The sequence below is a fragment of the Coffea arabica genome, chromosome 1c (genome assembly GCF_036785885.1).
Source record: "Coffea arabica cultivar ET-39 chromosome 1c, Coffea Arabica ET-39 HiFi, whole genome shotgun sequence".
Taxonomy (NCBI): domain Eukaryota; kingdom Viridiplantae; phylum Streptophyta; class Magnoliopsida; order Gentianales; family Rubiaceae; genus Coffea; species Coffea arabica.
This window is the reverse complement of record NC_092310.1, coordinates 53,433,868-53,460,192: the sequence shown is the minus strand read 5'-3', so window position 1 is coordinate 53,460,192 and position 26,325 is coordinate 53,433,868. Positions and strand designations below refer to the sequence as shown.

General features: G+C 36.4%; 3 protein-coding genes across 11 annotated transcripts; 1 reads left to right on the top strand and 2 right to left on the bottom strand.

The window, feature by feature from the left end:
• The first annotated feature begins 4,074 nt into the window (after positions 1 to 4,074).
• Positions 4,075 to 13,773, top strand: LOC113742587 (protein GAMETOPHYTE DEFECTIVE 1-like). Of its 7 annotated transcripts, XR_011839991.1 has the most exons (8): positions 4,076 to 4,890; positions 5,108 to 5,185; positions 5,783 to 5,863; positions 6,525 to 6,679; positions 6,778 to 7,928; positions 8,720 to 8,836; positions 11,852 to 12,038; positions 13,449 to 13,773. XR_011839991.1 is itself a non-coding variant. In XM_072077527.1 (7 exons), exons 1-6 carry the CDS (start codon positions 4,459 to 4,461, stop codon positions 8,830 to 8,832), a joined length of 2,010 nt encoding a protein of 669 aa, XP_071933628.1. In that variant the 5' UTR covers positions 4,075 to 4,458; the 3' UTR covers positions 8,833 to 8,836; positions 13,449 to 13,773. The 7 variants fall into 7 exon arrangements, 6 of the variants coding, with proteins under 6 accessions (XP_071933628.1, XP_071933634.1, XP_071933631.1 ...); XM_072077527.1 differs by lacking the exon at positions 11,852 to 12,038 and having other exon boundaries at positions 4,075 to 4,890; XM_072077533.1 differs by lacking the exons at positions 11,852 to 12,038; positions 13,449 to 13,773 and adding an exon at positions 11,209 to 11,719 and having other exon boundaries at positions 4,075 to 4,890.
• Positions 12,655 to 15,252, bottom strand: LOC113742579 (uncharacterized). 3 transcript variants are annotated; one of them, XM_072077536.1, is made up of 3 exons: positions 14,368 to 15,247; positions 13,361 to 13,534; positions 12,655 to 12,988 (listed from the first exon to the last, which is right to left on the bottom strand). In XM_072077536.1, exons 1-3 carry the CDS (start codon positions 14,827 to 14,829, stop codon positions 12,806 to 12,808), a joined length of 819 nt encoding a protein of 272 aa, XP_071933637.1. In that variant the 5' UTR covers positions 14,830 to 15,247; the 3' UTR covers positions 12,655 to 12,805. The 3 variants fall into 3 exon arrangements, with proteins under 3 accessions (XP_071933637.1, XP_071933638.1, XP_071933640.1); XM_072077537.1 differs by having other exon boundaries at positions 13,361 to 13,531; positions 14,368 to 15,244; XM_072077539.1 differs by lacking the exon at positions 13,361 to 13,534 and having other exon boundaries at positions 14,368 to 15,252.
• A 9,822-nt stretch (positions 15,253 to 25,074) lies between these two features.
• Positions 25,075 to 26,325, bottom strand: LOC113728487 (chitinase 2-like). The gene has a single exon (XM_027252890.2). It carries the CDS (start codon positions 26,159 to 26,161, stop codon positions 25,238 to 25,240), a length of 924 nt encoding a protein of 307 aa, XP_027108691.1. The 5' UTR covers positions 26,162 to 26,325; the 3' UTR covers positions 25,075 to 25,237.

Below are 26,325 nucleotides of genomic sequence, written 5' to 3'. Positions count from 1 at the left end.
GCTTTCTTGATTTAATAACAGTGAACACTAGGTTTGGGTCATTTAAATAGGAGTGGAAGAAGTATCTCGTACAGGTTAATATTTAGTTTGAATTGCCATTTTGTGGAGTTTTTGTAAATAAAAAAAATTGTTGTAACGATTTAACATATTTGAAGTAAAAAAGTAATTGAAAAATATAATTACAAAAAATATAAAAAATTTTCTTTAAAAAATTACGATCCAAACAAAGACATTTTGTACTTATATTTGGTAATTAGGGCTTAATGCGGAAATATTGGGCAACTATGTTGTGGTTAAATTATTAGCAAGCTTGAAATATTCCAACTTGTCTTGTAATACTTATATAGCATTTGTTAGCAAGAAAAGGCGAAGAAAATAGTTAAATTTCTTTCGTGTATTTTTTGGTTAGCAAGAAAGTAGGCAAAATTTTTCTTGCTCTTTCGTTCTCTTTTCTACATTTTGTGGCTCGTAATTTTTTGTAAAGTTTTGATGGAAAATGGGTTACTTAGACAAAATTTTTGATAACTGTTAGTAATTGTCAACTAGCTTTCTCATTTTCTCTCAAAAATTTTCTTAATGAGTAAGGATGGTCATCCCAGCTCGGATCCACCGAGGAGGTATTCCAGTCCATCATAGTGGGACTCCATCCGTCATTATCACCTCGCCTACCCCGTACCTGTCGATGACCGAGATGGACTCAGCATCCACTGTCACCTCAGGACGAAGTTGTGATTCACATCATTACCAAGGTCCTGTTTAAAGGATTTAACAACCGAAAAGTAGTGGATATGACCTCTAACACACTCTGCTCACTGCCCTGACACCCTGTCCACTGCCCAGAGTTGTCGAGTCAAGGTGATATGCTGTCTTAGTCAAATTTCGAATGACCTGGACCCCACAGTCCTTTCTTCCAAATTGTCCCCTATAAATATTAGGACCTTCCATTAAGAAAATGACATTTTTCCTGGTAAAAGCCTAAAACCCTGTGAAAATATTCCGTATTTCATATTGTCAAATGACTAACTAGATCGTCGGAGGAAAATCCGGGGACCTAGCCCCGTCTCTGATAAACTAAGCAGGTGATCTGCGAGTAAGTTACTTCTCCAACCAAGAGTGCGCTTCAGCTATCCGAGTCGGGTCAAAAATCACCTATTCAATGAGCAAAAGTAAATTAGAAGATTATTTTTATTTTTCTTTGCTTCACTTCCTTGCACTTTTCACGTAGCTTTCCCTCCATTCAAAACAAAGAATGGAGAACGGTGGTTGCCGCAAAGAATGACATTATTATCTCGTGCAAAAGTAATAGTAACAATCAATGGCAAAGAACGACATTATATCTCTTGCAAAAGTAATAACAATCAAGGTCATACGTAATATTTTTAGTTTTTTAGCAAGGGGTAAAAGCTGGTAGGTAGAGGATAAGATACTTGGATCTAAAATCTCTAACTTCAAGAATCTCAACTTTAGTCATTTAATTAAGACATCTTCAACAAGTTAATTTAAAGGGTAAAATATAAAAAATCCCCTAAAAGTTAAGCGAAATATAGAAAAATCCCTTATAGTTTTAAATCATACACTCCAATACTTTATAATTTGAATTAATTTTAAAAAATGATGGAAATTGTCTAAAATAACAAGTTTGAAATACGTGAGTTTCTTTTACAAGCATTTGTACTTAAAACAATCAAAATTTTAGTTGATATACCTATTATATCTTTAGAGTTATAATATAGAAAAGTCTCTTGTGGTTCAACGAACATACAGAAAAAAAGTTTCTTATATTTTCGAATCATACGATCCAATAACTCGTAGTTTGAACTAATGTGAAAAATTAACAAAAATTATTTAAATTAATGAGTTTGAGGTTGCTTGATATGAAAAATAAATTTTAAATCAAAATTTTAGCTGATATACATATTAAATCCTTTAAAACTCATAAAATTTTCAAAACAACCTAAAACTCCCAAATACACCTCACCTTATTTCTATACATAAAATAAATAAATAAATAATTTCAAATAAAACTCACCTTATTTCCATGCACAAAATAAATAAATAAATAAAATATCGTAAATAAACTCACCTCATTTCTATACACAAAATAAATAAATTAAAATAAAATACCACTATCATCTATTTCTCCACCACCACCCCCGTCTCTTGCCACCAACATTTTTCACCTTCCACCATCGCCCACTCTTTTTATCACTGCCTCATTCCTTTCTTTCATCCCTCTATTCCTTTCCATTTCCTTCCCTCCCACCCCCTCTACTACATCCTGCTCCCTCTCTTCCCTTCATAGCTACTTCCTTATACCATATCTTCTTTTAGTAACCATAGCTAGCCGCGGGAAAGAGGGAAGAGGGTGCAGGAAGAGGTCGCAAACTAGATTGCCCTTCCTCTGCATCTTCTTCCTTCATTCTAGTGATAGATTGGTCAAGGGAAGGAGATGAAAATAGGGCCGCAATGGGAGAGAAGGGGGTGCAAGGGAGGGAAATAAGAAGAGAGAGAGAGAGAGAAAAGATAGTGGACAAAAAATGAGAGGAATAGGGATTGGGATGGAGGAGAATGAGGCAATAGAAAATGGCGGCAAAAGATAGAGAACGGTAGTGATAGTAACATATAACCACATGGGGATTTTTTTTCCCTATAGGTTGATTTAAGCATAGGGTTTTTTCCATAAGTTTGCTTAACATGATGGTTGGTAGAAGGTCTTTTATTGCTTATATATATTAGGATAATTGTGTCATTTCGTCTACCTTCGTTATTTTTGACAATTTTCATTACTGTTTTAAAATAGTTCAAACCATAAAAGGTCGAAATGTATGATTTGAAATTATAAAGGGCTTTTTTGTAGGTTAGCTTAACCACAGGAGGTTTTTTTTTTATTTTTTATTTTACCCTAATTTAAGTTCACAATTACAAGTCATCTATACTAAAATTGGGTCCATAGCACATCTCTGTCTTTTCATTCCCATTATTTTCTATTTCATTAAAATATACTTATTTTTTTGTTAAAGACAAACCAAATTATTTCTCTTTGATCATACAATATGTCAAGCTCATAGACTTTACATACGTATGATTTAACTATAGTATGTAGTCCTTAATCGTTAATTATGTCTCACTTATGATACATGGAACCAACAGCTATTTGGGTGGTTGGCCACCACCATAACTTTAATGCTTGGTGGGGTGAGAGGTTAAGGTACAAACCTTATTTCCCACAAATTGCTACTATATGTGACTTGCCACTTTAAGTGGTTTGAATCCATACGAATGTATAGTGCACTCGTCTAATTTAATTGTAGTTCAGTTTCCGTTGGGTTTTTAATAGGTTCAGTTGGACTCTTCCTCTTGAAATATGTTAAAATAGGAGTAGGAGTAAGTGTAAGATAGACAAGTACCGATTGGGGAAAAATAAAACTCATGATAGTAACACATAATTTATTTTTTTGCTCAAGTGAATAGGAAATGAGGGAAAATGAATATTGACCAAAAAGCGTGCTTTCAATTTTTCGCTTCCAACCAAATCAGCAGGTTTGTTTTGATTGAGTATTATTTGAAATAATTATTGTAAAATTTTTTATAATATGATATATATGAGATAAAAAGGTGATAAAAAATATAAAAAAATGAATTAAAAAATATATTTATCATGCAAACGAAATATTATTTGAACTAATTTGCTGTCTGAAGAAGCACTGAACTTCCCCGGACCGAGCTGACCTGATGAGCTCGGCGTGCTGATGAGGAGAGCGCGTTCTAGCTCTGCAAAACAAACAAGAAACGATCTCTAGGGTGACTAGCAGGGGGGGCCCTGAGGTGGTTCCTGGAGGCACTCCGACGGTCAAATTAGTCTTCCGGTGAGTGGATTTCACTGAGAGTAAAACTGTTGGGAGTGTTTAGTTAATAGTGAGCGTACCTTGTGTAGTTGGTGTGCGTTACCATTTATACCTGCTCGAGAGTCTGATCTCCATACGTTTCGGAACTTACCCGATATAGCATCAATCCAGCGCCGAGGGGAATTCTCCCCGTCCTCTGCGGGATTGTTCCCTGGAGCCTTTTGATGCCCTAGTGGCGGTGTGTCCCAGGACGGCTGTCAGGGGCCTGGGATCCAAGTTCAGCTCTGTCATTCTTGGGCTACCACGTGTCTAGGCCCAGGACGGGCCTCTGCACTGTCCAAACATTATTCTCGATTGACCAAATCACCCGTTGGTTAAGATCATACTTATTTTAGTACTTAGTTCGTGTTTTTTTCTGCTAGCTTAATAAACAGTGGTTACTTGAAAGGACTGCGAGTAGGAGGAGGTACCGCACGAAACTTTTGCACAACAACCCTTTCAGCACTCCCCGCCGTTTCTTCCCTCCAAACTCCAAATTCCACGAGCATTTACATCCAACAAAGAAGAAGCACAAAAATATTTAAGGAAAAGAAAAGGAGAAAAAGGAAAAGGAATGGGGTTCTTCGACCTGAACATTCCATACAACGAGTCCGACCGCCATGTGACCGAAACCACCACCTACAAATCAAACCGCCTCAAGCTCGTCATCAAAGCCGCCGAGCTAGGCTACACCGGAGTCGCTTACAACCGTGTAATTAAAGGCGTTATGTCCGAATCGGACCGTTGCTCCACCTCATTATTCCCCCTCTCTTCTCTCCTCAAACACGCCCCTTCTTTTTCTAGCTCCGTTAAGTTCCACCGTGACCTCTTAAACGTCCCCGTTTCCACCCCTTTCCGTCAGTACTCCCGATTAACTGTCGTTATTGATTGCCCGGCTCAAGCTGCCGCTCTTAATTCGGGTAATCCTGTTATTAAAAGCTACGATATAGTCGCTGTAAGGCCCATAAATCAGAATGCTTTCGAGCAGGCTTGCCAAACCTCTGAGGTTTGTTTCTTTTTTTCATTTTCATTTGTATTTTTAATTTTTAATTAATTTTCTTTACTTTAATTTGTGAATATTTAATATCTGGGATTTTATAAGCATGATGATAGGAATCAAGTATGAAACTTGGGGATACAAATACTAATTTGTTTAATTTGTATTTCCATTGTATATAAGTGTTCACGTATTTGTTTTTAACGGTTAGTTTTTATGAATTCAGGTTGATATCATTGCTATTGATTTTTCCGAGAAGTTGCCATTTCGGCTCAAGCAATCGATGGTGAAAGCTGCCGTTAAGGTTTCTTCTTCATTATTGGCTTCTCTACGAACTCATGATCCTTAGAAATTTGAGATATAGTTGCAATTTAATGTGATCATTGTGCTGTTCTTAGTTAAACACAAACAACATTGAGGCATTTTGGATTCATTTGTTTTCAATTGTAGGGATAGGTAGGACCGCCCCTGCCCTTATTGCCTCTGGTTTGGGGAGAGAAGAGCGTGCAGACATTATTACAAGGAAACTGGTCTATACTATTTTTGTAATATGATTAAAATAAGGGGTGATTGTGCACGCTGCCATAAATGCTCTCGAAGTCGAATAGAAGTTATTTTACAAGATCTTAGGCTTAGTTAATCTTCATTCACCTGGGAATCCATTATTGATTGGTGATTGATGTCATAGACCTGTGGAAATGGGGGAAGGAAGGGAAGGGGGGTATCTGTAACTAGTTAGGTTACTGCACTGTGATCATCGCTGTCACAGGTTGGGAAGACTGAAAAGTCTTTCTTTGTGTGCATGTGGATGGAATATGTAATTTTTTTTTTTGCATAAAATCAATCTCATTCAAAGTGATAGTTTCTCACAGTGGTAATTGTGTATACAAATTACATGCAGCGTGGGGTGTATTTTGAGATCAGTTATTCGAGTCTCATTGTAGATGCTCAAGTGAGGAGGCAAACAATATCTAATTGCAAGGTGAGTTCTGGAGATTTTTTTTCTTCCTAAAACTCTGAAATAAGTTGCAGCTTGGCTTTATTGACTTTCGTCATGGAAATTCATAGTGGTCCCTACTTCCAATGGAATGCCTGTGAAAGCATTTAAGTGTTGATCAGAGTTCTGCAATGATATTAAACTTGAGATGACACTTGTTTTAGTTGTTTCAAGTGAAATAGAGATATGTTAAATGAGATGTACACACCAACTTTTCTAGCTTCGCTTTAATGATGGTGATAACACTAGTTTAAAAGTATAGGCATACAGCATACCTACTGGAAACAAATTCTTCATCACCTAATTTTATTCGAAGCATAACTTTCAGTGTACAACATAGCTTAACTTGCCATATTCCTTTTCCAGTATTTGATGGTTGTGAGTTTGAGAGAATTTAGTTCAGATTGATTTGCAAGTCTCTGTGCTGAATCACATACTGAGTTATGTACCATTTTCTGTAGATACTAGAAAAATGAAAGTCAATTGCATCATTGCATTTTAGCTCCTTATGGATTTTTCTGATGGAGTTCAAAGTTTGATGACTATAATCTGGAAGACCCACCTTTTGGGTTGCAAATGCTCATTAAACCTATCATTGAACATTTGTTACTTCTGGTTTGAACATGAAACCAATCGAAACTTCCAGCTACTGGTGGATTGGACTCGAGGGAAGAATCTTGTCATCTCAAGTGCTGCTGCTTCTGTGTCTGAACTTAGGGGGCCTTATGATGTTGCAAATTTGTTTTCACTGATTGGGCTGCCATTTGAACATGCTAAGGCTGCTGTTTCCAAGAATTGTAGGTATGCTGAATCGTAGGTTTTCGTGCAGGTGTGTATGTGTTTTTTCCCCTCAACGCTTTTATCTGAGTCTGTCAGCATTTTTTTTTTCTTTATGGCAGATCTGTCATAGTCAATGCATTGAGGAAAAAGCATTACTATAAGGACGCAATAAAAGTAGAAGTAATGCCTTCTAGTGGAAAAGTTAATCCCAAGGAAAGTGTATTTAGTGACTGGCTTAAGTGGGATCCCATTTCGAGTGGCGAAGGTGACTTGCTATTAGATGACATTGAGAAGTCTTTCTCAGCTTCTGGTAGTGTACATAATACTGTGAAAACTGTTGGATTTGCCTCAGCTTTAAATAGCCTCCCTTCTCATGGTTTGCAGATTAAGGAGATTTTATCCGCTGTAGAGTCTGCATCTGAGGCACTGGATATTGGTAAAAACCTGTCTGGTGCTGATGAGTCTAAGTTAACTGTTTCAGTATCTGGGATATCTGAAGAGTTGTCAAGGACTAATCTTCTGCCTGAAGAAATTCAGACTTCTGAGAATGATAGGCATCAGAGCCCCAGACATCAAGATTCTGAAATGCGAACTCTGCCTAATGGATCTGTAAATGATTCTACTCTAGCGGAAAAAGAGATTAACCATGTGGTTGCCACAATGGAATTGAAAACTGCAAAGGACTTGGATGCAGACTTACCTGCTTCTGATAGAGAATTTCATAATTTGCATTCACAAAGTTGCCTAGATAGTTATGAACAGGTCCCTCTAGCAGATCATATGACAAACCGCTATAGTGCAGATGATGCTGACACAGCTCATACCTGTCATGATATTGCCAATGCGGAAATTCTTTTTCATTCAAAAGATGTTTTATCCACTTTCCATGGTGAAGAAGCTAAGATGCCTATCAGTTCCACCAAAGGTTTGTATGCTGAAAGTGGATCAGTTGTGGACAAGATTGAGATGGACCGGGAAAACAAGAAAATACCAGCTTTTGCAGTGTCTGATACACATTCAAATGAAGAGTTTAGGGAAAATAAACAATTTCAGGAAAAGTTAGAAAATTTAGCTGCCTTTGCTATTGAAATTCCTAATGAGGAGTCTCATGATCCGGCAAAAAAGGCAAATGGGTCTCTGGTTTCAGAAGTCGAACCCATTGAAGAAGACATGGCATCTGAACTGATGGAGGAAGACGAGATGGAAGGACGAAGGAAATTGAAGGGTGAAGTTGCAATGCATTACCAATTTCTTAGCAAATCTGTATCAGGTGATGAAAGAAATTATCATTGAGTTGTAATTTTAGTTTGATGCTGTCAACTGTAATGCTATTATCTCAAACCAAAAAGCATTTTTCTCATTCGTGCGTATTATCATTGTAGTTGTATTGATTTTTATTCTTTTTCTACTACAATGTAAGTCCCCAACTATTACATTGTTACATTATTCGGGGATTTTATTATGTTTTAGACAATATGTTGTCCAGTATGGGGTTCTGTAGAAATTTATTACTTCAAGTTTCAAGTACCTCTTCCTTCGATTACTTCTTAAAGTTTGCTTTTTCTTCACTTGTTATTCTCCTTTTTGTGATAGTTATCTGTGCTTATATCCTGAATGTAGTCATAAGTATTAGCGGCAGATAGGGATTGAGCAGAGTACGGTAGGGTAAAGGCCAAAAGTCAGTTACATAATTCTTTTGCATTGGTCCAACTTTAACGAATCATCTGTTTACAATCTCTAGCCTGTAATTGCGCCTAACTTTGTCAGTGGTTGATTCCACTGTTTCATATTCCTGATCGCACTCTATCCTACTGTTTCTGGGTAGATAAAGCGTTGCTTATCCCTAGTTAGAATGAAAAGAGTTGAATATTGTTCTAACAATGGGTTTTAGTATTTAAACTTTGTGCAATTTGCTGACCGCTACTGGACTGCTGTTTGCACATTTTAGTAACATCATGCATTCCATTTTGCTATTCTCATTTGTTTTTCTTGCTTTGATAGTTTACTGATTACTTTTATTTTGTCAATATTATGTTTAATTCAGTTTTTCGTAAAATACAGGAAGAGGCAGAGGAAAACGAAGGTCAGTTCACCAGAAGATTCCATTTAATCTCAAACATATCTTGAATTCAAGGCCTTTCAAGAGGAAGGCTCGCAAGTTAAATACAACCTAAGTAGGTAAGGTTTCCTTCCTTTAAAATTGATCTCGGTTGGTTTACAACTGTATAATAGTTGAGGCTGTAGTGCTGTACCCTTTCTTCTGTAGTTGTTTTCCCTTCTTCCTTTATCATAGAAGACCTTTGTCTTCAAGTGCCATTTTCCCCTTCATTTAAATTCTTGGTCCTTGCATCTGAGACTACAATTTATTAAGAATATGAAAATTGGAAAATTTTTCATTTTCAGGAGTTTTTGATCTTGTTTAATGAATGTTTATTGTGGCTGCAATTATCATGGTTGGTGGTAAAATTATCTCTATACTCATTTCCCTGAAGGATAGCAACATTGATACTTCATATTCATTAGCTGAAAAATGCAAGGATGGACTGTCAATATTGCCGCTTTCCGTAATTATTTTGTGCATGTAAGTTTTGTTTATTTGTTAGAATCAACTGACTTGATTAATTGTTTAAAATATTCTTATCCAATTCAAGCTTTTATAAATGTGCAGTGAGAAATTTGAAAAATTGATTCAGCAGAAAATTTTTTTTCCTTGAGTTCACGTTAAAGTTCTTTAAAGGCAAGAACTATTGAAGTCCTGAGTAGATTTTGGTGGAAAATTAAATGGTGTTATACTGCACTTGACCTATAGTTTGGCTGGCAAATGCAGTCCAATCTTGTGATTAAAAAACTATTCACTGTTTACACTAGCATATCGCAATAAACATATCATTGAGCGAATATTCTAACAAAAGTTACGTCTGAGTTTTTCTTCATAAATGTCTGACATTTCTGTGAGACCCCTTGATTTTTATCTTTAATTTCTAAAACGACATTGTGGGAGCCATTATGGTGGTTGCTTTGCTCTTGTTGTTATGCTTGTTCTTTTTAATCATAAAGTTGGGTTGATTGCATAAATACAGAGGGTTTCGGGAAGCAGGGGAAGTTAAGCATGGAAAGGACAACGACCAGTGGATTGAAAAATTAGTGTAGTTTTGTACTTTTTAGCTGGGATTGTTCTTGTGTGATTGCTAAGAAACTCCAGGGGTAGCATTTCGGGACAAGTTGCTATCTGAGTAAAATGGGCAATCATCATTATCCTACAATGCTTTAAAGTTTTGAATGTGCCTAAGTGCCGGTCTTTATCGTAACTGGAATATATAGCTAAAACTAGGCGAGTTGAATATAATGCTTTTCATGTGCTATGCTATTTTTTATGGCCTATTATTGTTCTACAATCCCGAGGAAGTTGGACCTTTTTTCTGTTCTTTCCTTTTCTATTTGCTAATAATACTCTAAAAGGAAGCAGAGCGGCTGCTGTTTGTTTACTTTCTGCATAATTATCACACCATATAGACAACTGTCCTTTTCCAAGATCATAGGCTTTTGTATCTAGCGTCTAACCTTGACAAGATTCCCCAGTGTGTGGATTGTGCATTTCTCGTGGTAATCAAAATCTTTTGTTTGTTTTACCATATTTCTTGGTCAAATTTCTTAAATACTTGATGAAAACTTTAGTGCTTCAGCTATTTATGGGATTATGAAGTGGGTCATTAGGTTCAAATCCAGAAAATGGAACTGGCTAGAATCTCTTGCACATGTGGGGGGTAGACAGGTGATTCATGATGAAGCTCATGCATGTTTTAACACTAGGATGTGTACAACCTATGTCTTTGTGAAATAGTTTATTTGTTGCCCTTCTTTTGACTGGCTATTCACAGGTAGTGGGCTAGCCACTGTCGTCCTGACAAGAATCAACCAGCCGTCCTCCCACTTCTAGGCATCTTGATTTCTGTGGCCTTCAACTAAAATACAACGTCCAGATTCAGATGCTAGTCATTACACTTGCACTCATAACCTTCAATGGTGTAACCTTGTGCTCATGATTCACTAACGTGAGAGACCAAATGATTAGAGTAAATTAGGAGCAGGATTGTTACTTTTGGAATATTAAATAACAGATATGACTCCTAATGCCAGACACTGCTCTTAAAAAATATTTAAAAGGAGCAGGGACGGGCTTTGTGCAGCTGTATTCATCTTTCAGTCGATGCCATATATAATTTAGGTGGTTTCTTTAGCGGGTAGGTGCCAGCTTCTTTAGACCTTTGTTTATACCTTGTTGCTTGTTCTTTAAGGAATATGGATCAAGCGGCTTACTGGAGGAATTATAATTTCTATTTTGGGAAAGAATGTCTGCCTTCTTCCTTAGACATTGCTGCTTAGGAGATATTAAGAGCCCCGACGATTTCACATTTGTGATCTCAAACATCCATGAGAAAAATATTTTAATGACATTCACGTATGGATAGAGATGCATGCTCCGCACTGAGTTTTTGAGTGTGCCTTGTTTTCTTCTTATTTTAATTTGACATGCCTGACGTGGGGTTCAGATATTCAACCAGGAAAAGATGCAATATTCAAGGACATTTTATCAATTCGCTTGATAAAGTTTGGAGATTATACCGCTTCTGAGTGTCAAAGAATGAAGTGGCAAAGTTTGCATAGAAACTCCCTGCATTTTTCTTCCAAACATTTTTTTTTTTAATGTGCTAGCGTCTAGCGCAACCAGAGGCTGCTGCTAGTGGTACTGGGCAACAAATCCCATGTTTTTCAAATCGACCAATACAAGCTTGACACCATTTTTCCGAAGCTATACGGTATAAAACTCTTCAGAGGCCTTCCTCCACTATAACCGATGTTACAGTACTAACTTCCGGACGCTAATTATTGTTGCTTATGCCATTTGACTGCTCAACTAAGTGGGTTTGCTGGCTGAGCACATCGTAGATATGGGGCGGTTGACTTCTGAACAATGTAATATTTTTTGAATGTTTTATAATTTTATATAAATTTTTTGTACAACGTTATAATAATAGAAATATGATATTCTGTTATCGTTTATATGGATCTTATATGTAGTAATTATGTCTTCATTGTTAAGGTTTACAAAAACTTATAAATAATTTATGTAGAGTTGCGTCTTAGTAGAAAATATTACATTATTCCAAATGACTGTTACTCACAATCGTTCAGGTCCGTATCCATAGACATGATGGATGAAGTTGTTGAAGTCCCCCATGATACGGCTAGCAGTAGCAGCGATAGTGCCGGTATCAATAGAGTGTAGATTAGTTAGGTGTCACTTTCCTGGCGGTGAAAACTGACTTTGCTAAGTCTCTTCCATGCATTTTAACGGGAAAGGGGCCACAGCACTCGGGAGGTTCGGTCCGATTGCTAATACTTTTTTTTTTTTAATTAAAAAAATAAAATTTATTTGATATATAATTATATTATATTGTTGTATATAGAGTAAAAAGTGATGTACATGAATAGAATACTTGTCATATATTTAATACAATGTTATGATATATTTGTACGTAAGAAATTTAAGTACGTACGATCGGATGACAAAATATAAACATAATTATACTGAGTGCTTGTCCCATTTTAACCCAGGATATGACATTAGCATTTGTCTTTTGCGAGGTTTATCAAAATTTGAGTTGAGGTTTTGCATCATTTATAGGTTCCTAGTGATTAGCACAGTTTGTGGAGTTGAGGTGAAATTTTCTGATCAACTATGTAAATTTGATTGAAACGCGTTCCAAAAAATGCAACAATGTGATACAGAAGATTTATGTGGACATTATTAGTCCTAATCTAATGTCGAAATGAGATTATCATTTTTAAGATGAATATGAGGGGTTTACATTTCATTTCGTTCAGCATATAGACAGATACATACGAATATGGAACCAACAGGACAATGTACAAAACTACCTTCGAACTTGAGTTGAAGTGCATCAATACAAAATAGAAACGCCAATGAGCTCAAATACACAAAAGACCATGAGGGAGCTCTTTTTATCAGACGCAATCCTTGACAATGCTAAAAGTACATTGCAATCAAAGATTACCATCTTCAACACGTAAACTAGGTGCTCCATTTACATTAAAACTTAGGAGCTTCATAATGTAATCCCGCGATTATGGGATCAGAGTAGTTGAGAATGTATCAAGGATATTAATCCAGTTGTCATCGTCTTCGTCCTCCTCCTCAATGCCAGCCTGATCCCATTGATTTTGAGAAGCCTTCTCAATCTCATCATTCCTGGCAAACCGCCCTCTGATGCGGGGTCTGCTGTCCGCTAGTGTCTTCCTGCATTCATACTAAATCATAGAGAAGTTAATTCGAGTTACAAGAATAGCCCACGAAAAGAGAGAACTTAAAGCTGTGGAGGCTTAGAACCCCCCATGGACCCTGAAAAGTAATGCAGGTAAACTTGAAAAAGGACACTGTGCGTGCCTTCGTGTGTTAATCATACCGACACCACTTGATTTAATCACACACTATTTTGTCTAGGAGGCTTCTTATTTTCTCCTTAGGACCACCTACTTGTCTATCCGAAACTTTCACCTCACTGCTACTCTGGAGATTTATGCTTGTATAGATGCACGTTGATAAGGCTTCTTGCGTGTTCTGTTGAGTTAAATGAAAAGAGGAAGGCGTGAATAGATGTTAGCTATAGTAGTAAAAAGTACCTTGATCTTCTTGTTGAAATTCCTGAGATTTCGCTTGCTCCTATATCTCTCAATCCTCTCTTTCTTTTCTTCTGGACTATATCTGCAGGCTTTGCTCATACTTTCAATGATGCTATACTCATTCGCCAGAGAACTATCTGCCCGACGGCTATGTTGCTTTGGAGTCATACCCTGCTATAACAAGAGGTGTCGGGTCGGGGAGTGTCTCGAATAGTTATCTATTGAGTGTTAAATTGTCTAAAAGTCATGCAAAACAAGAGAATTAACTAAACTTGGACCCTTTTTAACTGAAAGTTTGGATTATGACGAGTAAATGCTTCTCTCTCTCTCTCTCTCTCTCCAAATTGTACACTTATCTACATCTGGTATGATCTTTTTCTATCATAGTAATATACTACTGTTTTTTCAGCTTATTTGACTATTTTCACTGTCAGTTCAAAGTCGCCCAAAGTTTGTCATCTTGTAGTCATTACAGCAAGAAAAGTGTTGGGAAATGATAGCACTACTATTATCATAAGATTCCGAAAAGATAAGGAGAAAAAAAAAAAAGAGATTTGCAGCTTATTATTCGACATCAAACTATGTTCTTGGACAGAAACACATCACTCTACGGGTCTTCTCAAGCCGCTTAACCAGACTTTACCCTAGGTCCACCTCATAGTTATAAAGAAACACGCCTCTAAAATTTCCTTTTTAGGCCTTTTAATGAAATAACACCGCTCCCTTCCTTGTTAATTTGGGGAAGCAAGATGAATATGGTCTGAATTCCCATTCATGCGAGTGAGTTTATAGACAGACTTGGTTTAGACTTAGAAATGCTTGGGGTAAGACACCCTCATGCATCAGGTTGAAAGCCAGAAACCTTTTTGAACTGTAACATGGATTGATTTATAGTACGTGCATGGAGTTAGCAGCGAAAGATGCAGATTTGCATGCTTTTACTTGAATTTTACAGAAGCCTCAGTCTGCGAATGAAAGCCATGACCTATGACTGCGTATAAACTCACCTCCAGATCGCCAGCGCTAAACACTTTCCTGAAAGGACTAGTTTCTGAGTCGTAACATGCAGTTGGGGACGAGACAAGGGCAGAAAACCCCTCTACATTGTTCCTATGCAGCAGAGAGTGACTGCTGATGCTTCTTTGCATCAGATTGGCATTGTAGTTAGACTCGTAGCTCGTTAGCGAAGTTGGAGAACTGTAATAACTACTATTATAATTGGTTGTTGCATAACTGGTGAGCGAAGTTGGAGAGCTGTAGCTGCTGCATCCACTGCTAGTACTAGTGTAACTAAACTCTGATTTCAGAGCACACGAAGACTCGTACTCGTTGACAGGAATGGCTAAAGGGGCTGGCAAAGAAGATGCCGAAAAATGACCGAAGAATTCTGGTGTTGATGATGATGGTGGTGAATAAACACAAGGAATTTCATTGGTAGCAGGAATATTAGCGTTGCTATGTGCATACATGGTGTGGGGATTTCTGCTGAGCTTGTGGGGTTTAGTGGAGGTTTTAGTCTGTTTTGTTAGTTATATTACTTATATAGCGAGGAAGAGGAAGTAGTGGCCGGGCTTGGGGAGGTGTAATGACTTTGAAAAGTTTTGTGGACTGGGATCATACGAGGAATGCGATACATCCCATGATCATGAGAGAGTCGGGCTCTCTTCTTAAAAAGGATCCGACTGACTGGAGGGTGACGTGGACGATGACGTCATTTTTCTCGAAGGAGTTGACTTTGCCCTTTTCTTTTCCTTTCCTTTCCTTTCCTTTTAATTTCCATATGATCCATGTATCGTCCTGTCCTGCCCTGCCTTGTTGATGAGTTTACTTTTGAGTCCCCCACTCCTAATAACCTGACAAGGATTGCAACCGAGAGACTTCTTGAATCTTTTTTTTTTCCCCCTTGTTTTCCTTCAGAGGAGATGAGAGGAGGTTTGGGACCTTTTCTCGTAGCTAGCTAGCATTCGAAGACAATAATACTACACCTAGGCAGTTGATTATCTGAATGATATAGGATAGATCATCAATTAAACCTAATCATCTGGCTAAGAAACCTTAAAAGACCCGAGAATTGTTAAACATAAGGTGATATGAACGTTAAAACAGAAATTTTTTTGCCTTTTTTTTTTTGGGGAGGGGGGGGGGGGGGGGGTGGGGGAACCGAGATCCTTCATAATTAAACCTTGAGGAATGATGGTTTATAAGAGAGAATCCTAAGGAATGATAGTTGCTCGTGGAGTTTGGGTCAAGCAATGCTTCTCTAATCAAATCCACCTTATTTAGTGTGGTGGTCCTATGTTATGTCAATGTATTGCAGCAGTTGTATCAAATCTGCCCTCAAGGCTCGAAAGACATTGATTCATACCCAACTTGCACTTTGGAAACCCAAAAAAATAATAAGACCCTACCACTTAATAGACGAAAAGAGCGATAAAGCAATGCACAGAAGCATATTGCTAATGTACACCCATGTGAGGAGCATACACATTTCCAATCATTTGTGTGAGGTTAGGGATGATTAGGCCTAGGGTAATCATCATTAGCATGACATAAGATGGTTCAACTTCCTAATTCTTGATTCCTAAATCCTAATTAAAGTTTGGTTTGTGCCAATATTCCCAAATTGGCCTTTACTTGATTTGACTAGTGACATCGTCAGGAGTCACAAGTTTAGGTCAACACATCTATCTATCTGTCCCTTTTATCAGACTTGACTGCACTAACGGAACAGTACTACAAATCAGTCTTAATCAATTTAAACAACCACACACATGATAAAAGAAGGCAAACACATTGCTGAAAGAACTGCAGAAGATAGAAAGAAGTGGAGAAATTTAAAAAAAAAAAAAAAAAAAAGGATGCAGAATTAAAAAAAATTTTAATGCGTCTCATTAGCTTTCTCCGGTTAACCGAAAAATGGACTGACCAAACAATTGGACAGCTGCAACCAAAAGCTAGGCCAAGGTTTTGTTCTGTTCTGTTCTGTTTATATGTACATATATATATATATATATATATATATATATATATATATATATGAGTAAGAAAATAGTAGAAATCCATTGAACCAGATGATCAAATTAAGTTTAGGGTTTATCATGCGAATTGCTGGATGGGTCAACTTAGATGACTAAATGATGGATCTAATATTTAGAAACTGGCTTTGGAATGATGTTACAGAAGCCTATAGGAGAGTACATGACTGACTCTAACTCCTGTGTGATAATGGTGGGTTTGAAAATGTAGAAATCTCGAAGACTTGTACGTTATCACCAATTCACCATGAGAAAGGGGACCCCTATAGCATCTTGGAGATGGTGGGTCCGAAAGAATCGTCCATATCACTTCAAAAAAATGTAACTATTTGCCATTAGTATGTAAATATATGTATGTACGTTCTGAGAAGTGAGAATTTTGGAGAAATGATTGTGTGGGTTCTGTAGACTTGGTGCATACTGCAATAAGATGTAACCAAGCAAAGAGTGCCAAAACAGACGTTTCGTTCCTGGGTTGGTCAATCCATGACCGAATCTGGACTTCAGAATGGAAATCAAAATGAAACATGAGTACCTAGTTCTCGGGGAATAGAAATTGCCCTCCACCTTTCCTTGTTGGTTTCTTGTTGCGTACACGTAAAAACTTTAGTATTATTTCTGGCTTTAAGCTCCGTAATCTGATCGAAGAGAAAAATTAAGCTATACTGCATTATGCATGTTCAGGGTTCGAAATGGACTTTCCTTTTAGCTATTTACTTTGTGTCTGAGTTGTTCTTGGTCTCATTTTGGGTCCATTTCTCATTCTTACAAGGAAACCAATCAGCTAGCAGATTTACTTTTTAATGTTGGCTGTGCTTCTAATTCGTCTGTTGTTAATCATTCCTCATCTGAATTACCACGCCTGGTTAGAGGAATCTTAGCTACTCACTAGGAACTCCTTAAAAGTCAAATTTTATGTTTTCAAGTTGTACGATGTAAAGTTTATATTCCACACTCTGTGAATTTTATCTAATAAAATTTCAGGACTAGCAGTTCTTCTTGTATATGGAGTTTTGCGCCCCCCCCCCCCAAAAAAAAGGTTGTTCTTGGTCTCGTTATATATATATATATATATATATATATATATATATATTAATGATGAGCCAAGGTTAAAGTGCAGTATAAAAAGGCTAGTGCAGTAAATAAACGAATCATTACAAGAAAAAAAATCTCGTTAAAACTTACACCCCATGTCTCAGGAGAATAAACTTCCCTGGTTACTACCACTACTGCAAAATGCACTCTGCTGAATACATTTTGGAGACATGGAACAGTAATTTCTCTGTTGACATGTTGTAAACAATTTGAGGTCCAGACTAATTACAAATTTGAGTTTTTTAATTTCTGTGCTCACATCATTCATCGTAGACCTTCTTTTCACCACTAGTTTTGAACTTGCATTATGTTCCTCAAAAAAAAAAAAGAAAAAAAAAACTTGCATTAAATACACCCCCGCCCATAGACTCTTAGCTCTTGTATCATCAACTTTCGCTGGAAATTCCATGGAAAAGTTTAAATAAAACATCATTCACGGGCAGGCATCAAGAACTAAGAACACAAAAAATTGATTACATGATTGCATCTTTTCATAATTTGGGTTTGAGTGGCAAAGAGCAAATCTCTAGAGTTGAAAGCATCCAATGTTTTGGTGGAGAGGACTTGGAATAATGCACGTCTACAAGTACTAGGCTATGATGCTTCATGTTCGTGTGACATGGAAAGACAAAAGTGTGGGGCTTCTTCTAGATTAGAAGGCGGGCTAATGGCAATAAGGACATTGTGATTGGCGAACTGTCCCCATCTTCTTGACCTTAGCTTCTTCTGATCTTCTTGTCAAATGGAATCAACAATTACAACAGTCTCTCCACTAGAATTTTTTCACCATAGGCGATCTATATATGATTTATTTTGTCGTCGATATTCAATAAGCTCGAGATGCAATACTGAAATGGCATTTCTGGAACGTGATCAAATGGGAAATAATGCCCTCTATATTGTACTTTGATCTTTCTGGACTTCAACGTCTGCTGTCCATTAGAGCTGCTCGATAGCCATTTTATCATGCCACACAAACTGAGGTTTTTCTCAAGTTTCGTGCCTTAAAACCGTAGCAAAGAACGGGAATTGTTAAACATGCCTAATCCCATTGATTAACCACAGTTCTGTATGGCATGAGGGGGTTTACTTTGCACTCAAATAAGTTGGTCCCTCTCTCTCTCTTTTTTTTTTTTTGGTCTATAGTACACGTATATGAATTTCATTGCCCTTTCTTTATTTAGCTATTCTATCATTCTTCAAATCCAAGCCATGCAATTTAGGGGAAATTCTCCAGTGCATTATTTGGAGTGGTATGTAGTTCCGTTGAGTGTCACCTTCGTGTTTTTCTTTATTTAGCTATTAAACAGCGGGACTTCACCATTTTTGTGACTACAAATTAGGTGGAGCCTTTGTCAAACTAAATTGCACTTAGTTGCGTTGAAAACTTTAGATTGAATCGGAAAAGTGTTGGGATTTAAAGGGTCAATAATTATGATATGGTATATTTTAATAGTAATTCAGTCTATGTTAGACACTGACAACATGCCCGTTCAACACTCATTTGTAACATTCTTTTCTGTTGACTTTCTGTTCAATGATGCAACTGATTTCAAAGTTAAAGTATCGGCAAAATTAGGGATAATATCATAAGCCTCTCTTGAGACTTCTGTTAATATCACTTAGCTTTTCTAAGATTTTAAAAATATCACCTACCTCCTCTAGCAATTGTAAAATGGCTATATTAACCGTTACTTAATACATAATTCACATATCAAGTAAATGGAGCTTATAAAAATTCAAGAAATAGGAACAAAAAGTCACTTTCTTCTTTTTTTCTTTTCTTCAACGTTACGTTTTCTCTTACTTAATTTTTTGAATGGCGCTGAGATTTTTTTTTTATTTGTAACTTATAATAAATTGAATTTTCTTTATCTTTTTCTTTTGTGATAGTGATAAAAATGGAGTATGATTTTTTTTTTTGTTTATTTTGAGTTGATTTTCATAATGGTTTTGGTACAACTTAAAAGTTTGGGCCATGCTACTAGAGATTGTTTATTAGGTGTTGATTTTTCTTAGAGTAAACGAATTAGTTTAGAAATATTTTTATTTAACAAAATGAGCAAAAGGGTAGACTATGATTGTTTTTAAAAAAGTTTGTCACACAAATAACGAAAGTAAGGGAGTTAAGTGATTTTTTAAAACCTTAAGAGTGTTAGGTGTTATTCAGAGAGGAGGTTTTTGATATTATGCCGTGGAATTACAGTTCTATTTCTGGATATTTGACTCGAATATCGTTTTGATTGCCAACATCTCAGTTGCAAGAGTTGGATACATCATACATTGTGGTTTGGATTTTGTTGTCTAGGGTTAAGTACACCTCCTTCCGATAGATATTGACGTTAAATAGAATTAATTACTGATCATACAACTAGTCTACACTACAGTTAAATAAATAAATAACCTTCCAACCCCTAGCTAGTCTGTCCTGGGTCATACCCAGTAGTTGCAAATATGCAAGCACCGTTTGGTATCAAGGTTTCCATTGGTAATCAATAATAATAATAATAATGTTTTAACTGTTTCCCCTCGACCAGAGAGGGACAGGTAGGTTTTTAAGTGTTTGAGGGGTGGCTAAAGTACCATTGATTAACCTCCACTACGTGATTTCGAAAGTCTTAACCGCATTTTAGTGTGGTATTGAAGCCATTTGACTGCTTCGTTTTTCCGCACATCTTTCAAAAGTCAATTTTCATTCATGTCAATCTTTAGCCCTAATTTGCCTTTAACTGTGGATCGAGATAGAGAGAGAGAGAGAGAGAAGAAACGATAAACTTACTTGGATACCTCATCTCATTGTTCGGAAATTTTTTTTAATCGTATATTAAATACGTTTTTCAACCACCTTTTATCTTATTAACTACAGTACCTTTTTTTTTTTTTTTTTTTCCTCACGTCACGTAATAAAACGGTGCTATAGCATAACTAACTTTAAAAGCTTTTTTCTAATAATCTTGCGTCCGAACACGCAAGTTGATTGCAGTGGGCACAATGACAATAAATAGTGAATGGAATAGTAAAAAGATGCGTGAATAATTGAGTTAGGCTCTCTTTTCCTGAGGCTGTTTGAGGAAAAATCGGAGGCAAGTGGTTCAATTTTTTGAGCAAGTGACGGAGGATCTGACATTTATGGGCCCAAAATGAGATAAACTCGGTGTCAAATTTTCGTATAAAAAACTGCCTTTCGGCTTTCGGATGCCTAAAAGTAAAAAGTCTCGCAAGTGCTTTATATCATTTATGTGTGCCAGCCTCGGGGCATTTTGACCTTACAGATAGATAGATAAATCCCCCCCCCCCCCCCCATCCCAAGCCCCCAAGTAGGACGTCAAATCTGGAGGACGCTTTTCGCCAGAAAACTACTAGTCAATCCTATAGTAGGAGTTAGGACTGGTTTGTTTGTCAAGTTTTCAATAATTCATGTTCAAATGCGCTTAAGCGTTCATACTCACTTTAAATCCATGTCTAAAATCCCTCAGCAATTGAAAACTTTTTTTGGGCATAGGATTAGGAAAACAGCCCGGAAGCTCTGGAATTCCAAGTATTAGATGCAGTTCAGTTGTAGCTCTAGACTGAATATGATGAGTATGCGAGAGTAAAGAAACAAAATGATAAGGAAAGAGATAACAAAAGGGGCATTAAGAGATAAGGTAAACCAAGCACTAGAGTCGTTTTCATTATGCAGTTTTTTTCGACCAAAAGAGGAAAGAAAGAGATGGCATTGGCTACATAATCGGCTTTTTTTTTTTGAGTTGAAATTTGAGGAACCATACAGCCTTAAAGGAGAATGTGGCATCAGTCAACTCTAGTTCAATCGGTTAGGCGTCTCGTGATCATGGGGGGCACCTTTGAGTTGAGATGGAGGGATTTGGACAGATGGGAGTCGTGGGGAAGGAGCCTGTGAGGTATTACGAGGAGAGAAGTAGAAAAATCTTGTGCTAGTAGAGTATTTTCGCCTTGCTTCTGCCACTCTTGCGACAGAAACACACTCTGACTCAAATTTGAAACAAGGAGAGTAGATAGATCATCAATCAAGATTGATGCTACCCACGTTGACTCATTTTTTTCTTAAAACTATTCGGGTCCTGTTTGATAATTCAATTCAATACTTAAATTTAATGGATTCAGATCTTAACATGATCAGACCGTTTGATAATAAAAAATTAAACATTTGAATTTATTAAGTGGTACTGAATTTTCTAGGTAAAACTTGCTCTCAAAATTTAGTGATAAACTATTCACTTATCACTAAACGTGATATGCATCCAAATGTATTAGATTTAATATTTAACAATTCAATAATTTAGATTTTAGTTTTATCAAACGCACCCTAACTCTTGATTATTAGTCTATCGCCTCCCACTGCCTTCACGAAATCGTGCTCGAAGCTCTCGCCTTACACTCTGAGTATTCCTAATGGATTCTTATTGGTACCCAGTACTCGTTCAATTAGTCTTTTAAAGAAGAATTATCGTATGTCCTGTCGATTCAATGGTGTCTGGCTTTCCCCTTGATCTAATCATATTTCAAATGGAAGACCAAAAGAGGGTTGAAGCTTGGGATTAGGATTTACCATTCTCGGAGTCTAAAGACTGCAATTATTGAGGATTTAGGATGTAATTTTCATTCCTTAACTTGTTTGAATTTGTTTACGATTTGTTTGGTTTGCTATCCAGACTACATTATAGTGTTGATTAAGATCCGGACCGTGACACTACAGAAATTCGGTCAGAATTCTCAATTCTGAACACTGGGCCTTGTTCCGATAAACGAATGCTCAGATGGGTCTGGATTGGAATTTTTATCTCTGGACTGAGTTAATTTTTGACATAGCGGACACTAGATCCACTAGAAGGGCAAGCCAGTTCTAGTTGGCGCCAACTTTTGCACTTAGGGCCCGTTTGGAGTTATAATAACATATTAAAAAATATTTCATCTAATAAAGCTTTTAATAAAAATAATTTATTAAATATTTTAAATATATTGTTTGAATATATATTTTAATAAATATTTATTGTATTAAATAATGTGTAATCTGAAATTTTTTTTAAATGTATTTATATTTTTAGATAAAATGATTAAATTTAATGATTTATCTTTGGGATAATTGCAGAAACCTCCCCTGAGATTTCTGACATTTGCAATGACCTCCCCTGTGGTTTGAAAAATTACACTGACCTCCCCTAAGGTTACTAATCCTTTACAAATTCAGTCCAAACGATTAAAATATTATTTTAGGGAGTGAAATTAGAATTTTTTTACCAAATTTGTCCTTTGTACTACATGTCCAATGAATGACAAAATACTACAAATCAATTAACAATTAATAAACTTTAAAGAGTATAATTTATAGGCAAATACACATTACTTATTTAAAGTACCGGCTCTTTATGGGTATTTTATTATCAAACATTTAATTTAATACAAATATTTACGCTCAAATACAGATTTGTATTTACTTTCAAATATTTAATTTTTGTTAAATACAAAAACTACCAATCTCTCTTCCGTAAAAATATTAATATAACACTTTTTCAATTTTAGTTATAAACATTTATGTATTTAATATAAATTAAATGATTCAAAATAAAATGCCCATAAAGAGCCAATATTTTACTCATGTAATGGATGAAAGCCATAAAGAATTAGTACTTTATGGGCCATTTCTTGTTTTTTAAAAAAATATTTAATTTATATTAAATAAATAACCTAACGATTTCCTTTTTACAAGAATATTACAGTAGCATTTTTTGAATTTTACTTACAAACATTGATATATATTTATCATAAATTAAGTGTTTAAAAGTGAAATACCCGTAAAAATCCGGTACTTTAAAAGAGTAATGCGTGTTTGCCCATAAAGAGCCGGTAACTATTTAAAGTACCAGTTCTTTACGGGTATTTCACTTTCAAACATTTAATTTAATACAAATATTTTCCCTCAAATACCGATTTGTATTTACTTTCAAATATTTAATTTTTGTTAAATACAAAACCTACTAATCTCTTTTTCGTAAAAATATTAATATAACACTTTTTCAATTTTAGTTACAAATATTTATATATTTAACATAAATTAAATGAATAAAATGCACATAAAGAACGAATACTTTACTCATGTAATGGATGAAAGCCATAAAAAATTAATACTTTATGGGTCATTTCTTTTTTTAAAAAAAATATTTAATTTATATTAAATAAATAACCTACCGATTTCCTTTTTGCAAGAATATTACTGTAACACTTTTTGAATTTTACTTACAAATATTGATATATTTATCACAAATTAAATGTTTGAAAGTAAAATACCCGTAAAGAGTCGATATTTTAAATGAGTAATGCGTGTTTGTCCATAAATTATACTCCTTAAAACTAATTAGTTATTAATTGATTTATAGTACTTTATCATTCATTGGACATATAGGACAAAGGATAAATCTGGTACAAAATTCTAATTTCACTCCCTAAAATAATATTTTAATCGTTTGAACTAAATTTGCAAAGGATTAGTAACCTCAGGGGAGGTCAGTGTAATTTTTCAAATCACAGGGGAGGTCAGTGCAAATGTCAAAAATCTCAGGGGAGGTTTCTGCAATTATCCCTTTATCTTTTAAAATACAAAAGCATCAATTTTGACTTTTGCTAAAAGTATTTTTAATATCAAAAGCTTCGCTGCTAAGTTTATGGAATGATGCTCACCAAATGTTTCAAAACTACTTTTAGTACCCAAAAGTGGATTTTTTTCTTTTAACCAAAAGTACCGCAATTCCAAACCAACTGCTAATATTTTGGCAAAGAAATAGTTCAAGTGGGCAAAAGGCTGGAAATAAACGCACAGACCATCCCCAATACGGTGACCTCCTAAACTTAGTTAAGAGCTACTTCCATATTTGGCTGCTGAGATGATCCATGTCCAGATTAGATTGAATTTTCCGTCTGTTGGGGACAGAGATGAATGAGAGGGTGAAGTGGCAATTGACATTGGAGTGCTAAATCACTACGTCGGACAATTTGACATAATTGAACTCTGCCCAAAAAAGGTTTGATTTGTGCTACTGAAACAGCATGAACGGTGTACAAATAGATAATCATTGATGAACTAATCAAACTTTTGGAGGGGTCCGTTGAAGCAGTTGAAGGGTGCAAAACTCATCAGAACTTTGAAGAGTTTTTCTCCCTCTTTTTTTTTAAAAAAAAATAGACAAATCGTTTTCCAGCCTAGAACTTGCTAACAACCATCGTCATTTTCTGGACCATCTTGCTGAGATGTATGTTCGTTCACGGAATGGAACACAGACGTAGGATTGATGCAAATCCCCATTGACGGTCTGGATTGATATTCATACATAGCTCTGATTAATCAGAGATTGACTCCGTTGACATGTTCCCTCCCGCGCTATCTGAAATAACGAAGTGGCCAGAAATCAGGAGGGAGTGGTTGAAATTGTCTATCTAGGAGGGATGAATGAGGATTGGTCAATTCTGGTGGCTGCAAATTTGTCTCATTCTTTCTTGCCTTGGGGTTGAGGTGGGTGTAAATTCTGAATTGTGATAGGCCACAAAGCTGACAGCGATTGTACATCCGTAGGCACATAATCTCCTTAGATTTATTATAATGAGAAAGGAGAGAAACAAAAATAATTGAACCATAATTAAAAGCGCACACAGGAGACTCATATTGAATGGTAACTCGATCGCAAATATGCTGGCAATACATCAGCGGAGACTACTAATATTGACCATGGCAACTTTAACGAGGGGTTGCTAGGAGTGCTTGTGATTGCTTCTCGTACTGGAAATCTTCTGCCTTAGAATCATCAGCACTCCAGACAAAGATCCCACCAAGTTGTCCCTCACTCCTGAGCCTGGTACAAGCTGTAAAAAATCCATCTTGGGGTGCTAAACCACCGCTTCCATCACTAATAAAACTGGCCAAGATTTTCCCACCACTATAGTTACGTCTTTGTTGAGCAAAGTAGTCCATGAACTGATCGACCGTAGTCCCATTAGCATATGCATAAAACTGGAAATTGACATAATCAATAAGTTGGCCATGGCTGTTCCAGAGAGCTTGGTAATGGCTTTGAACATCATAATCATCAAAAGGGGCGATTGATGCAAAAGAAATCACACCATTTTTCTTGAGAGTCGATACAAGTTTTCCGATGCATTGAGAGAAAGTGTCAGGATCTGCCTGGAAATGCTCATAGTCGATATCGATTCCATCCAGATGGTACTTTTGGACGATGTCTGTGAGAGAGGAGACAGCATTGGAAACCCATGAATCAACCGAAGAAGGTTGGAAATAAACGCGCTGAGCATCTCCAATAGTGTCACCGCCTAAACTTAGAGCTACTTTCACATTAGGATGCTGACTTTTGATTGCTGAGACATCATCAGGGCCGAGATTATCCGTGTCCCAGAACACGTTGAAGTTTCCATCCGTTGGAGATGGAGAAGATGAGGTACCGTAATCGATAGCGAATGAGAGGATGAAGTGGAAGTCGACATTGGAGTAAACTGGTACGTCAGAGAATTTGACATTCTTGAACTCTGCCCCAATGTATTCTCGGAAAAGGTTTGACTGTGATGCAGAAACAGCTTGGATTGAGCACAAACAGATTATGACTTTAATAAGAGTGAAAAGACTAATAAAAACTTTGGAGGAATCCATTGAAGCAGATTCCGAGCAAGTGCGATTATTTTATGCTGGAGATTTGGGTATGGAGGCCTAGCCAGTAGAATGCATTTATACAGTGATTCTGAGCTGTGAACCCTTGACTAATAAAATGTTACTGTAGCAAAAACTCGTGTAGATAGAGGTCATTCTCCTTTTTT